The following is a 16,313-nucleotide window of genomic DNA, read 5'->3' on the forward strand; positions in this document are numbered from 1 at the left end:
GCTACACAACAAATTACCAACAACTGATCGCGCGCACTCTATTTCTGACGCACTTCAAGCACTCGCTGGATGGGGTTGGGGGACTTAGTTAAGTTTTTATGGAGTTTTTTTGCTTTATTTGGTGGTATTTGGAATTTATGGTTTTAAAATAGTATTAGTAAAAAAAAATATATAATAATAATAATAATAAATATTAAAAAAAAACTCGTTCACTCATTTTGGCGCCCCTATGGTTGAATGGTGCCCCTAGCATTTGCCTATTCCGCCTTTGCCACGGGCCGGCCCTGCATATTACATAGTACAGATCTAAGTAACACTAAAACTAATCTATGTAGTGAATAGTCTCATTTATTAAAGCAGACTGAACACAAGACTGACTTTTAATATAGTGCAAATAAGAGATTCTTTTTCCAGATTGAATGATACTTTAGATGTTTTATGATCATGTTTTGTCACATTTTAGATCTCAATCTAATTAACCATCAAACATGTTAATTTGTGCGTTAAGTTTGAACTTTCTCTTTAATAATGGATTCACTACTAAACTGATCTGATCTGAACTGAGAGAGTGAAGTGTGTGTCATTGTTCTCTACAGGTTGAGTGAGTGTGGCGTCACAGATGAAGGTTTTGCTGCTCTGACTTCAGCTCTGAGATCAAACCCTGAACACCTGAGAGAACTGGATCTGTCTGAGAATAAAATAGGACTTTCAGGAATGATGTTGCTCTCTAAACTGAAGGAGGATCCACATTATAAACTGGAGACATTACACTACTGTGAGTATATCTTTATATTGACCCAAATTTCAAAAGCCTTTAAATTGACCCAATTTCAGTGACAGGTCTCATATGTGTGTAACTGGAGAATATAAGATAATAATTCAGCTCCACTTTAGTCTCTGTAAACTGTTTTAATAAGAGTTTGATGTGAATATGATCTATGATAGGCTAGGTCAGTGGTCACCAACCTTTTTGAGCCCAAGATCCCTGACCTCAGCCCTGATTAAAGGCAAGATCTACCTAATGAAGCGAGAGAAAGAAAGCCAAAATACTTCCAACTTGAAGCCTTTTATTTAGGCAGACTGTAACTGGTGTATTAAACAGGTCATAGCTATTGCTTTAAGAACTTTAAGAATTTTACATCACAACATCAATTTTAAGTTGCATTAAATTCATATGAATACAAATAGGAAAGGAATGTGGCCTATTTTCTATTTACTTTATAGAATTATGTAGGTAGGGCCTTTGAAAAATTAGGTGATAAGAGGGAACTTTAAAATTAATTAATGCATTAGGTATCGTGAACTAATAATGAACAGCATTTATGAATTATGTATATAAGGCTTAGGACCCTAGGTTATTTTGAACCTAAAAAAAAAAAAAAAAAAATCAACACATTTTGTAATGAGCAGATCATATGTAGTGCCATTAATAACAGTTAATTGTGAAGCTTATGATCTTGCTTCATGTATGTTTGTTATTTACTTTGTATCATTTAAGAAAGCAGATTAATGGCAATAACTTCCCCAGTAAATTAAACTAAATGCAGGTCTAGTCCATTTTATGCAGCATCACTTTCACAATACCAACAGGCAAAACGTTTGCAGTAATGTTCACTCAAGTCAGTGCGATGCCTGTGATTGAATACTGTCTGTGAGTTCTTTGTAGTTTGGCTCATAACTGCAGACAGCCAGTCTGAGGCAGTCTGTGTGGTGTCTGTCAGTAAGGCGGCTCCTATACTTTGATTTTATTATTTTCATTTGTGAAAATGCCATTTCACAGAGGTAAGTGGATCCAAAGTAGGCACTCACTTTTAGTGCACATGCAGTGAGGAGAGGAAACTTCTCTCTACTTACAAGTCCCCAAAAGTCACTGTCACTTGATCTGGCTTTCAGTTCTATGTCATTTTGCAAATCAATTATCTCCATGTCAACACCACTTTGCAAAGCTAATCCTTGATGGAATTTGGCTGCTACCTGTTCTACATCAATGGGCTGAAATGGGTTTGAGACGAATGCAGCAATGTCTTCCATGACGTCTAACTCACCAAAACGCCGATTGAACTCCGTCGCAACTTTGTCCAGGTGAGCACAGTACTGCTCCGGTTGGAACGCATCCTTGTCTTTGATGGTTTGTGACATTTTTTCCAGGTTGAGAAAATGTGTTAGTCTCCTGCCGTTCAGATGTGTGGTCCAAAAACCGAGCTTGGCCTTGAACGCATTCACTGCGCTTATCATGTGGGATAGGGGTCGGTTTTTTCCCTGGATCTCAGTGTTGAGTGCATTCAGTTTTGCCGTTAAGTCCGTCAGAAATCCCAGGTCAAGTAGCCACGCATCGTCTGACAATTCTTTGTGCTCCTCATTCCTCGTTGACAGAAAAGTCTTTATCTCTGGCAGCAAGTCAACAAATCTCTGTAGCACTTTGCCGCGACTCAGCCACCGGACATCAGCGTGGAAAATCAGGTCTCCGTAAGCGCCATCGAGCTCATCCAATAACGCCTTGAATAAATGATGTTGGAGAGCTTTGCTCGAATCGAGTTAATCAGTTTGACCACCAGTGTCATGACGTGAGAGAAGTCCACGACTTTCCCAACCAAGGCCTGCTGATGAATTACGCAGTGATAATTCTCAAAGTCTGGAAAAGCAGGATCACAGCGCTATAAAACCAGAGCGCACACCGCGCATTGCCGGAGCCCCATCAGTAGTGATTGCCACCAGTTTATGAATGGGAATGCAATTTTCATCAACGTATTTTTTAAATTCGTTAAAGATATCCTCACCCCTTGTTCTGTCCTTCAAGTGCAGAAGAGTGAGAAAGTCCTCCTTCATTGTAGAATCCTGGAAAACCATTCTGACAAATACAACAAGCTGAGCTGTGTCCATTACATCCAGGGATCCATCCAATTGCAGTGAGAAATATTCACAAAGTGACAGGTCCCTTAACACCTGTCGATCCACGTCCTCCGACAGTGATTCGACCCTTCTTGTCACTGTTGCGGGGCCAAGCGGGACACTGCTAAATGCTGTTTTGATGTCATCTTTTTTTTTTAAGTCGTTGCAAACTGTGTCAGCGGTAATAGCCATAGCCTGCTTGATTAACTCGCTGTCTGTAAAAGGCTTCTTATGTTTGGCCAAAAGGTGACTAACACGAAATGATGCTTCTGTAGCAGCCCTATGTCGAACCGCAGGTTTAGTGAAGAGCGACTGCTGGGCTTTCAACTCCAACTTTAGCTCCGCCACTTTTTTAGCACGGATGGCGCTCTTCGGTGGATAGCTATCCCTAAAGGTCGGGTGGTTAGCATTGTGCTCCAGATTTCCTCTTTTAGCCAGTGCTTGTATTTGCCGGCATAACATACATATACACTTGTCTTTAACTAACGTAAAAATGAATTGTTCTTCCCATTCTGGATGAAAATAATAGGTTCGCGGCTTCTTTCGCGGAGCCTCAGCCATGTTAGCTGTCTGTATCTTGGCTAAAACTCCCGCGCTCTGCAGCGTCTGCGCACTTAAAGCCCGCCTACTTTGATTTGATTGGTCATCTCAAATATTCTGACATTGACGAGCAGTGGCAGACCAATGAGGCTCAGATGAACACACACACACACACACACACACACACACACACTGTCCTCTGTTGACGTGCGCTCAGCTCTGCGCCGCTGCGGATTGAAGATGAAGAACGCGCTGAATCTGATTATAACAAGACTGAAGCGAACACGAATTTGTGTAGCCTACACTTAATCACACATCACACATAGGGGGGCTAGGCAGAAGTTTAGGGGGGCTGAAGCTGTTTTAATATTATTTTCACGATCTACAGGAAAATCTCAAAGATCGACGGGTTGGTGACCCCTGGGCTAGGTCTACATGAATATTTACATCCCTTACATGTTTACATGTACAACTTTTGTTTCTATTGGAATTAATTCATTCCGACTGATGAATCCAAATGTAGTGTTTACATGAACAATTAATAAAATGATCAGGTTGATGTGTGTGTTTATATGTCACAAGCTTCAAATCGGAATTGAGTTTTTGACATGCACACACTGCACGAATATTTCCTGCTGTTTGCACACACTATTATCCTACTTTGTTTGTTTTAAACAGCAGACTTAATATTTATATATTACGGGTCAGGTCCTAATACACTGTAAAAATAAAAGGTGCCTGGAGGAACCTTTTGGGGTTCTTCACTTTGCCACACCGGCGGAACCGTCTGTAGATCCTCTAGGCAAAAGGGGCGGTTCAGTGAAGAACCACACAAGTTTCCTGAGGAACTCTTATATTAGGCACTGTGTGGAACCACTTTGGGTGCCTCCAGGAACCAAATTTCATTTTTTTAAATATTTAATTTCATGTTGTTACTATGGTTACCTTTGACTTCTATTATAATAAACAAATTGAACCAAATACAAAATAAGAATTGTTTATTACATATTTTATATTTATTTTTATACATACACTCCCATGCACTTGGGAAAAAAAAGCTACTATAGATTAATATCAATGAATACACAAAAAATAGTATAATACATAAGCAACATGAATAATCAACCATGTATATACAATAGGCTATACAAGAAAAGACATCTCAACAAAATGCATGGAAACACATATGTTTCACGAAATAAATCAATGTAAAAAAAAAAAATGTAATCTTCACTTAACTTTAAAACATTTGTGTTTCAGTCCGATGGTAAGTCTGACATCACTGTTTCCAAGTCCAAAAGCTCTATCAGATGCCAAAAACAAACAGTGCTAATATGCTCTCATTGTGCTGTAATATTCCTGAAAATGATGATCCTTACCTTTATCTCTATACCAAAATCTCAGATGGTTAGTTATTCAGCTATTTTGAATCATAAAATGTTGAAGTCTGGGATGCCGTTAGACTGGAGACTGTAATGTACACTATTGGCTTTTGAAAAGCTTAAATGTGTGACTTGAATCAACAGTATTCATAAATGGTTGTTGAGTATTCTCATGAAACAAGATAGAGGAAGTAGAAGTAGAGGCTTCTACTTCTAGAGACAAACAGTATTAATGTGCAGTAAAATTATCTGTTGTTCTGTGAATGTTCACTGGTGAATTCCAGTCATTTCAATAAGAATCCACACGATCAGCAATTTCGTTTGTGGTCAAAAATGTCAATATGGGACCAAGGTGGTCACTGGAATTCGCTAGATTTGACCAACAGAAAGCTGCTTGAAAGTGACTCCTGTGTGAGCTGTGCTTCATACATTACATCGCTACACTGCTGACAATGGTCAATGGACTTTTTTGCCTGTGTAATTTCACGAAATTCAAAAATGTGACCGCACCTTTACTCGCTACAACATAAAATGCAATCAATAATAAAATCTTCACAAGGGACATGTGAGGTACTTAAAGAGTTAGAAAAGTGAAAAGGTACAGCAGATTCGTTTTCCGTTTGTTTTTCCTCTTTTCTGGTGGATGGTCCAGTAAAGTGATAGTTGTGAAATTTAAATAATTTCCTCAGCCTTGTGACGTTCCAAACCTGTTTGACTTTCTGTCTGTGGAACCCAAAAGCAGATCTCAGGCATAATGCAACCCCAGTCACCATTCAATTTCACTGCATGAAAAATTTGTGTAAATCATTCATTAAACCATACTTATGTACACTTGTCTAGTTCAATTCAATGCAACAATGTATGTAAAAATGGTTAAGCTCCAAAAATGTCCCAGAAAAGATCCTAAAAATAATCAATGATTTCACAACTCGTGTGTTTGTGTTGTAAGTCTTCTGAAGCCATATAATAGCTTTTTCCTTTAAAAAAAAAAAAAGACTGAACTTGAAGTTATAATTCAGAGTTAAAATGTCTTATATTCAAATGCAAATGATAATAAGAAAAAAATGCATAGAATTATTGGCGCCAAACCTGTGATATTATTTTTCTGAGTAACATGAATGAGATTTGAGAGCATGAGGGAAGATTTTCAGAGAATAACTGATTAAAAAACACAAGTACACAGTCAAACAATACAATTTCACACAGAGAAAGTTCATAGTAATAAAGTACTTGCATGTGGTGCAGGTAACTTACTGTAATTCAGTGTTGCCACTGAAATGTTCAGATTATTTTAGAAATGTACCGTTCTGGGGAAAGCTGATTATTCACAACATAATATTTATTGACCAGTAAATGGCTTTAAAATGGTATTTGAGAGAATGAGGGCACCTGTAAAGTAAAGTTAGGCTAAACAAAAACAGACCAAACTATATTAACCTGATTTTGTTATTCATAACAAACGCCAATGACGACAGCAGGAATCAGCTAAATTAGTTTGGCTATATCAGCAATTTGAAGACACAGTTGTACAGAATATGTTGAATTGAATGACTAAATCAATCTAAGACAATTATCACGGCTAAAACCTTCATACCAGATACTGTGCAATAAATGAGTACACTGTAAAAACGTAGTAATGTATAATAAATATAGTTTATATATATGTGTGTTGGAATAGTGAGTAGACTCTGTATTTATATTTATTTGGCGAGTTTACAAACCTTCTAACGGAGAGCCGAACAAACGGTGGAAGCTTTGATGAGAGGAGCCGTTACTTTCAAACCCGATGACGATCAGCTGAGCTTTGTTGCGCGCGAGCAGCGCGAGCATCACTGAAGCGACGACAGCAGAGGAATAGCAGCAGTTTTGTGACAGAATAAAACTTTTCTCCTCCTGGTTCTTCATATTATTAATATTATTTACTGTTGTTGTTTAAGGTTTAAATTAATCAATAAAATAGGCCTATAGATGAATATCAGATGATGTCACCAACGTCTCCTCACTGACGTCACTCACTTCTAAAACTTGTCTGCCGCCATCTTGAGTACCTGATTCACGTCAGTCGCAAAGGAACTAGCTAGCTATGCCTTCAATATGTTGTGCAGTGGGATGCAACAACAAAAAAGGAGACCCCAAAATATCCTTTTATGGCGCTTTTCCACTACACAGTACCAGCTCGCCTCGACTCGACTCGGCTCGGCTCTGTTTGGTTTTCCACTGTGTAAAAGTTGTACCTGTACCTGCTTCCAGGTACTTTTTTTCGTACCACCTCCGGCGAGGTTCTAAGCGGGCTGAGGCAAGCTGAGGTGATACTAAAATGTGACGTGAAAACACGGCAGACTGCTGATTGGTCAGAGAGAATCGTCACTATTCACTGCGTCATCATTGCACGCGCCAGACGGAGTATCCTGAATAAAAAACAGCAAAAACAAAAACATCCAAAAACAGCATACACTCGATTTCCTCCATTGTCCTGTGTGTGTGGGTAGCGGGTTTGTCGGGTGTGTCTCGCGTAAAAGATTAAGTCACGGCAGTTTCCTGCGGCGTCGCTATGACGACCAGGTACTATTGTGGAGGTACTATCTGCAATGGAAAACGGAGCGAAAAGCGAGCCGAGCCGAGGCGAGTTGAGCTGGTACTGGTAATGGAAAAGCGCCATTACAGGCTACCTCAGGATGAAAAAATACGCCGTAATTTGTGGGTGGGACGGGTGGGACATGTCCCCACCACTTTTAAAACATCTCGCATGAATGTACCAATACAAATAAACAAAACATCTCCAGTTAACTAGCAGAGCATTAATTTCGTTCGTTTGTTAAATAAGAGGCGATCTAGTGCTGAAATGTGTTGTTTCTGAAATCAAGTGATCAAAGTGCTCGTTGCCGCTGCGATCAGTGGCGCAGTCTGTGCAGATCATGCACAGTCTTCACTCTTACACGCGCTTCAATGTGGAGAGACTCTCTATTCGTTCCGGTGAAATTACAAAACAAACTGCACACAAACGTGTCCCTGCCTGATATACAACCACTGATAAACATAATCGGTTTTGTTAAGAAAAAAAGAAAAAAAACTATATGAGTGCGGATTAGAACCCAGAACCTCTGACACGCTTGGCAAAAGTTCTGCCCCTGGACCATTTAAATACACGCTTAAAATAGTCGGATCAACATATAATATCATTGAATAGAATAAGATTGATAGTTCGGTAGCAGCGGACAGAGGCTGGAAGTACGCATCAGGTATCGCGTAGGGATCACACCCTAACGATATTATTTTTTGAAAGTAGCGTTTCGTTTCATGGCAGACGAGGTGCGAAATGTTGTCTTTTGTAGCCATTTACTGTATCCGTAAGAAGCTATAAATAGTAGCAAGCTAGCTAGCTAATGCTTGTCAGTACCATAGACAGTACTCGGTAGGTACTCAAGATGGCGGCAGTCAACTGGAAAAAGAGCGGATGATGTAAGAGGTCACGTGACTGATATTCATGTACACTAAATAAATGTAAGCTACCCAGGTGAAACGGTGAGACGTAGGCCACTGTTAAATGTATTAAAAATGCATTAAAGTATATTTGTATTGTAGGCCTACTAAAACACACTCGAGTACATTTTTAATACATTTAATAGTACGACTTTTTCACCTGGGTATACTGAATCAAACTTAAGTAGCCTATAATAATAATAATAATAATAATAATAATAATAATAGGATAATAATAGTCTTATTCTGGCCTCATTGAACCATTGGGTTCCTCCAGATGCTGGCTTTAACATAAGTGATCTTCCAGGAATCACTTAAATGTTAAAAGATCTTCCAATAACCCATTTTTCGCACTTCAAGGTCTTATGGTAATGAAAAGGTGACTCCAGAACCTCTGAACTAAATACAAAGTGCTTAAAGGATCCCATAAGTTCCAGGAAGAACCTTAAAGATTGTCAATGCTCCTCCAGTAACCCTACTATAGGAGAAAGAGCTTTGAGGCACTTAAATTACATTTTGAAGTTCCTTGAGTATCCGACAGGATATTTGAGGCTCCTTTAGTTTTTACAGTGTAGGAGACAATGAGCACATGACCCGTTGTGCCGTGCTGCTTATATTTATCACGCAGTAAAAACACCCCTACCTGCACCCGAAACAGCCTGTGGATGAGAGTCTGAAAGAAGGACTGAAGGCGTGAGATTGTGTTGGTCATTCATGATGACACTTCATTCAACAACTACAACAGCTCGTACGCATCATACGGCATTACGTCATTGCACACGCACAGAACTTTCCAGATTCGGTTTTCAATCTGATCAAGTGTTTACATGTCCTCTCGATCGGATTAGAAAAGGAATAAACCACCCAATCCGATTAAAATTTCATTCAGATCGAGCTCATTCGATTAAGGTGTTTACATTGTGTTTGTGTGTGTGTGTGTGTGTGTGTATGTGTGAGTGATAAAGTGAGAATTGTTTATCATTTGCTGTTATTAATCTATTCCAGTTTTTCATTAATATCTCTGGCTGTAATAATATACTAATATCTCTGGCTGTTTTTCTGAAATGATCTCCAGATGTGATGTGACTCAGTAATGTCTCATACTCATATGTGTCTGTCTGTGTGTTTTATTGTAGGACTCTCAGTGTTTAGACGTCAGTTCAGTTTCCTCAGGATCAGCTGATGGTGAATAAAGAGCCGCTACAGAGACTGAAGACACAGAGACATACAGCGATCACACTGACGTGTGTGTGTGACTTCACACCAGTTTCTTCTTTTATAGTAATGGCTCATGAAAATGAGTGCTGAAAACAGCAGCTTTGAATTGTTTCAAATTTTTTAGATATTGATCACAATGTAGATGGTGAAACACTTAAAATACGTGGCAAACGGTTAAAGCAAAGTGAAAACAAGCCTTAGACAATAGATTTATTGTGCAATATAGACAGTGTTGGGAAAAGTGTTATAAGTTTTTTATAACTTGGGAAAAGTGTTATAAGTAAATTATACCAGCAGAGGAAGACAAAGATTATGCAAATAATTTCACTGAACATTTATTTCTGTCAATTTTTTTTAAATATTAATCAATTTTGTATATGATGATCTATTAATGTTTCTAAATAAATCTTCACAATCTTTTACTGGTTTCTTGTTTTTCCCCTCCTGCCTCTGACACAGTTAATTACTAATTGCAATATTAATTTCTATCATTTACATTTACATTTAGTCATTTAGCAGACGCTTTTATCCAAAGCGACTTACAAATTAGGACTAAATTAAGCGAGATACCATGAGGAGGCAAAAACAACGCAACAAGTGCTCAAAATACGAAGTTCAGGCATTATTCAGAGTAGCGTAAGCCCGATAAGTGAGGTTTTAAAGGGAAAGTTTTTTTTTTTTTTTATGAGGTTAAGTGCTCACGGAAGAGATGGGTTTTCAGTTGTCTTTTGAATGTTGTCAGGGATTCTGCATTCCGGATGAGGGTGGGGAGATCATTCCACCAGCATGGAACTGTGAATGAGAATGTTCTGGAAAGTGATTTTGTGGCTCTCTGTGATGGAACCACGAGACGTCGCTCGTTGACCAATCGTAGGCTTCTGGTAGGGATGTAGACTCGTAGGAGTGAGTGAAAGTAGGAGGGAGCTGAGCCTGTGATAGATCTGTAAGCAAGCGTCAATGCCTTGAACTTGATGCGAGCAGCGAGAGGTAGCCAGTGCAGAGAGATGAACAGAGGAGTGACGTGGGCCCTCTTGGGCTCGTTGAAGACAAGACGAGCTGAAGCATTCTGGATCATTTTCAGAGGTTTAGTTGTACATGATGGAAGTCCAGCCAGAAGAGCATTGCAGTAGTCAAGCCTAGAGATGACCAGGGCCTGGACGAGAAGTTGTGTTGCATGCTCAGTTAGGAAAGGCCTGATCTTCCTGATGTTGTGCAGTGCAAACCTGCATGATCGAACTGTCTTTGAAATGTGATCTGTGAAGGTCAGCTGGTCATCAAACGTTACTCCAAGATTTCTGACCGACCTTGATGGGGTGATTGATGATGATTCTAGCTGGATGGTGAAGTCGTGCTGTAGAGACGGATTGGCAGGGAGGATGGGAAGCTCAGTCTTTGCCAGGTTGAGCTGCAGGTGATGTTCCTTCATCCATGTCGAGATGTCCGCCAGACAGCTTGAGATCCGTGCAGCTACTGTGGGATCATCTGGTTGAAATGAGAGGAAGAGCTGTGTGTCATTAGCATAGCAGTGGTAGGAGAAGCCATGTGCCTGTATGATGTGTCCCAGTGATGTGGTGTAGATGGAGAAGAGCAAGGGTCCAAGAACTGAACCCTGGGGAACCCCTGTGGTCAGTTGATGTGCTCTGGATACCTTGCCTCTCCATGCGACCCTGAAGGACCTACCTGTGAGATAGGACTCGAACCAGTGGAGAGGAGTACCTGTGATGCCCAGTGATGAGAGGCTGGACATAAGGATCTGATGATTCACAGTGTCGAAGGCAGCAGACAGATCCAGGAGAATGAGGACTGAAGATTTGGAAGCAGCTTTTGCGATCCGTAGGGCTTCTGTGACCGACAGTAATGCAGTCTCAGTTGAATGCCCTTTCTTGAAGCCGGATTGGTTGACATCCAGCTGGTTGTTTAGAGACAAGAAGGATGTTACTTGGTTGAAAACAGCTCTTTCAAGTGTTTTCGCAATGAATGGTAGGAGAGAGATAGGTCTGTAATTCTCTACAGATGATGTGTTTAGTGTTGGTTTTTTAAGCAGTGGAGTTACCCGAGCCTGCTTGAATGCAGAAGGGAAAGTGCCAGTATGGAGGGATGAGTTGATGATGTGTGTGAGTGCTGGTAGAAGTGTGGGAGAGATGGCTTGTAGAAGGTGTGAGGGGATGGGGTCTAGAGGGCAGGTGGTAGGATGACTGGAGAGGAGAAGTGTAGATACTTCTTCCTCGGTTAGCGGAGAAAAGGAGGACAGAGGGTTATTGGCTGTGGAAGGGGTCAGACTGGGTTCCTGTGTGTGTGGAGCTGAGAACTGACTGCTGATAGATGTTGTTTTGTTGGTGAAGAAGTTCGCAAAATTGTCAGCAGTTAAAGAGGAGGCGGGTGGAGGTGGACAGAGGAGAGAGTTGAATGTCTTGAAGAGTGATCGTGTGTTGGAGGAGCTGTTGATCTTGTTGTGGAAGTATGAAGATTTTGCAGCATGAACATCAACAGAAAAGGAAGAGAGGAGAGATTTATACATGCTCAGGTCAGATGTGTCTTTTGATTTGCGTCATTTGAATGTTGAAGTCACCAAAGACTAGAAGTGGGGTGCCGTCCTCCGGGAAAGAGGACAGTAGCACATCCAGCTCCTCTACGAAGTTACCCAGCTGACCTGGGGGGCGATAAATGACTACAATATGGATTTTATTGGGAGTTGTAAGTGTAATAGCATGATATTCAAATGAGTTGTTGTTGCATAGAGAAGAGAACGCTGAGTATTTCCAATTGTTAGAAATGAGAAGCCCTGTGCCCCCACCCCTCCCAGACTATCGAAGGGAGTGAGAAAATAAGAATAAAAATATATTGAAGAAGAAAAAAATTAATTTAATAAAAACAGTAATGTAAAAATATTAACAATAATAAACTACTTCCACTACTAATGATTATATCATTCACAAATATTAAAATAAGTGATTGGATAATAATGTTACACATGATTCTAAGTGTTTTAAGTATTATTATTATTGAAATAAATTATTTCAATCGTGACAACTCTCGGATAGTTTTAGCATGTTATTGAATATGGTAATGTTAATGTATTTGGTCTTGGTGGATTAGATCTGCTACACTGCTGTTGATTATTACTGTTACAGAGCAAGTATGGACTATATACTATAGCAAGTACTGCTAATAGATACACAGATCATGTAAGGTTTGCGGCTGCTGCATAAATAATGTACATACGTGCGTTTGCCTTTGTCCAGTGTGGTGTCTTTGTCCAACTTTTGTTGTCTGATGAATGATTTTTTCGGCAGCTGAAAATGCGTCTGATCTTTGATGAAGAAAAAGAGTTTGAGCTGAAGATGAGCCTGTGGGGGGTGAGTTTCAGTGACCATCCATTATCTGTCGTTAAAACACATTTAGTGTCGTTGAGATAACATTATTGATTTATTAATATATTGAACTAGCTTTTATTTTTAAATTTTGCATTTTAATTTTAAAGGTTTAGTAATTTTGTTGTGTATTTTTGTCTTTTTTTGTTTATTAGTTAACTTTATTTCAGTTTAAGTTTGATATTTTAGTACTAAAATGTTGCCTTGGCAAACGGCTGAAATACAATAAGTTAAAGTTTTTTAATATTTAATTTTATTTCAGTTGATATTTATTTTATTTAAAGTAACAAATGTTTTTTTTTTAGTTTTAGTCTTTGGTGACTTCAACATTCAAATGACGCAAATCAAAAGACACATCTGACCTGAGCATGTATAAATCTCTCCTCTCTTCCTTTTCTGTTGATGTTCATGCTGCAAAATCTTCATACTTCCACAACAAGATCAACAGCTCCTCCAACACACGATCACTCTTCAAGACATTCAACTCTCTCCTCTGTCCACCTCCACCCGCCTCCTCTTTAACTGCTGACAATTTTGCGAACTTCTTCACCAACAAAACAACATCTATAAGACCATTTGTTCAGATAATTTTATAAACTTATTTAATATTTATTATTATTATTATTATTTATTTATTTATTTATTTATTTTACACTTGCATTGAAGAGTTTTAATTTGTTTATGACCTTAAAAAACTTTTTCTCTAAAATCTACTTAAGTGCATGAAATTACTTTTTAGACAGTGTTGTCGTCAAGGGGGCTGGTGACTGCAAAGTAAAAGAAGTTTGTGGCAAAAGACAAAAAATCTTGGCTCTTGTGAGCGAGGAGGATGAAATCTAAATTTTCCATTTTTAGGTCTGGTAGTCTGTCACGGCTCGTCGCGAAGAAGAAGAAGATTTCAAACGCTTTAATATAAACTCAGGAACAGGAGATCCGGGGCCTGTACCATGAAGGTAGCTGAACAAACTCGGGGTTACAGGATTAGTTTTGAGTTGACAAAACCAAACCGATGCAATCAGACTTTATTGGTACCATGATGCTGCTCATCAACTTTCTCTGTCAACTCAGGCTTTGATCCGCTATGATTACTCCACGCGCGCGTGCACATAAAAGAGTGACGTCGACACTGAACAACCAATCGCGGGTAGAGCGAGAGCGATATATTTTTCCGCGGAGGAGCAAGAGATGATCATTCATAATTACGATTAATTTAAATATGTATTTCAAGCTCGAAACAATACGGTCTCTGCTGCCAAAGCAAGAGAAGACTGTTGGAGAAAGATTGCTGATTGTTAATGTGTAAGTTAAACAAATACGTTCTATATTTATGTAAAATTATGTATGTATATATGTATGTGTAGCCTATATGTGTAATATAGCCAATAGCCTATTTTTATAATATATAAAAAATGTTCATGTATGTACTAAGAAAGATTAATATTCATTGATTTTTAGATTTTTAGATGCAACCCCAACTCCAAATGTTCTTGGCAGCAGATAAAGACAAAATATAAAAATATAATTCAAAGTGGTTATTTCAAGTTAATTCAAAGAGTATTTACCACAACCTTTTATTACTTTTGTGAACATTTTATCACACTTGTTTGCAGCAAACAGAAATAAAGAATTAAATTCAGAAAACCAGAATACACTGGCAGAGGAGTTGGCTCTGAGTAGGCAATAAGGGACGGATGATTATGGATGGGGTTACAGGTGCTGTACAATCTGACCCTGGTGCTGGCTCCTCTAAGCAAGTAACACTGGTTATGTGTGCAATACATTACTACTTTTTTTTTAAGTTTTAAATATGGCTGACTGTATGTTCTGCAGGGAAATACAGTGTCCCTGTTGAAGCTAGCACACACACACACTAATTGACACTCCATACATATTGCATAGTGCAGATCTAGTAATTAACATAGTCAAACTAGCCGATTTTGAATAGTGTCCTTTATTAAAGCAGATTTTGCACAAGACTGTATTTTAATATAGTGCAAATAAGAGATTATTTTTCCTGACTGAATGATACTTTAGATGTTTTATGATCATGTTGTAAAATTTTGGATGTTAATCTAATGATCCCTTAAACATATTAATTTGTGCTTTTAAGTTTGAACTTTCTCTTTAATAATGGATTCACTGCTAAACTGATCTGATCTGAACTGAGAGTGAAGTGTGTGTCATTGTTCTCTACAGGTTGAGGAGTTGTGATCTCACAGATGAAGGTTTTGCTGCTCTGACTTCAGCTCTGAGATCAAACCCTGAACACCTGAGAGAACTGGATCTGTCATGGAATAAAATAGGAAAATCAGTGAATCTGCTGTCTGATGTACTACAGAATCCTCACTGTAAACTGGAGAAACTGTGGTAAGATCATATTTGACTCTCACACATGAATCACAATGTAAAGTATATTTGAAGTGTTCAGCCTCTTTCTGCTGCTGTGAGTTCAGATTATTGAGCTGTAAATGATTGAACACATGAGCTGATCCTCTATAACATGAAACTGCAGGACTGAGAGTCACACTGAAATACACACTTTCACACACAATCAACATTTCAGTCTCTTGACTTTAAACAGACTCGAGCTCAACACAGTCAGAACTGAGAAATGAAGAACATGCTGGATTCATTCTTGCTGTTAATTATGTTCATCTTTCTGTATTGACACTTTCTAAAGGATTGTCTTTAATTTTGTAAAATGAAAACACACACACACACACACACACACTAATTGACACTCCATACACATTACATAGTACAGATCTAAGTAACAGTAAAACTAGCCTATGTTGTGAAGTGTCATTTATTAAAGCAGATTTTGCACAAGACTGAATTTTAATATAGTGCAAATAAGAGATTATTTTTCCTGATTGATTTTACTTTAGATGTTTTATGATCATGTTTTGTGACATTTTAGATCTCAATCTAATGATCCATCAAACATATTAATTTGTGCTTTAAGTTTGAACTTTCTCTTTAATAATGGATTTACTGCTAAACTGATCTGATCTGAACTGAGAGAGTGAAGTGTGTGTCATTGTTCTCTACAGGTTGAGTTATTGTGGCGTCACAGATGAAGGTTTTGCTGCTCTGACTTCAGCTCTGAGATCAAACCCTGAACACCTGAGAGAACTGAGCCTGTCTGGGAATAAAATAGGAAAATCAGTGAATCTGCTGTCTGATGTACTACAGAATCCTCACTGTAAACTGGAGAAATTAGAGTACGATCATATTTGACTCTCACACATGAATCACAATGTAAAGTATATTTGAAGTGTTCAGCCTCTTTCTGCTGCTGTGAGTTCAGATTATTGAGCTGTAAATGATTGAACACATGAGCTGATCCTCAATAACATGAAACTGCAGGACTGAGAGTCACACTGAAATACACACTTTCACACACAATCAACATTTCAGTCTCTTGACTTTA

The 16,313-nt window shown here is 38.7% G+C and overlaps 1 protein-coding gene across 5 annotated transcripts in view; it reads left to right on the plus strand.

The window, feature by feature from the left end:
• The window catches only part of LOC311090815 (NACHT, LRR and PYD domains-containing protein 3-like), a 124,890-nt gene that overhangs the window by 36,980 nt on the left and 71,597 nt on the right, over positions 1-16,313 (plus strand). For 3 of the 5 annotated variants that reach the window (XM_084126358.1, XM_084126359.1, XM_084126360.1), the window contains exon 15: positions 15,077-15,247. The exons of 1 other annotated variant lie outside the window; for it this stretch is intronic. In XM_084126358.1, the coding sequence (XP_083982484.1) occupies positions 15,077-15,247 (171 nt within the window). Of the gene's footprint in view, positions 1-596; positions 776-9,427; positions 9,927-15,076; positions 15,248-16,313 lie in introns of those variants that run through there. One more of the 5 variants, XM_084126362.1, reaches the window with a different exon arrangement.

This window comes from Abramis brama (assembly GCF_963993115.1).
Source record: "Abramis brama genome assembly, chromosome: 10".
Taxonomy (NCBI): Eukaryota; Metazoa; Chordata; class Actinopteri; order Cypriniformes; family Leuciscidae; genus Abramis; species Abramis brama.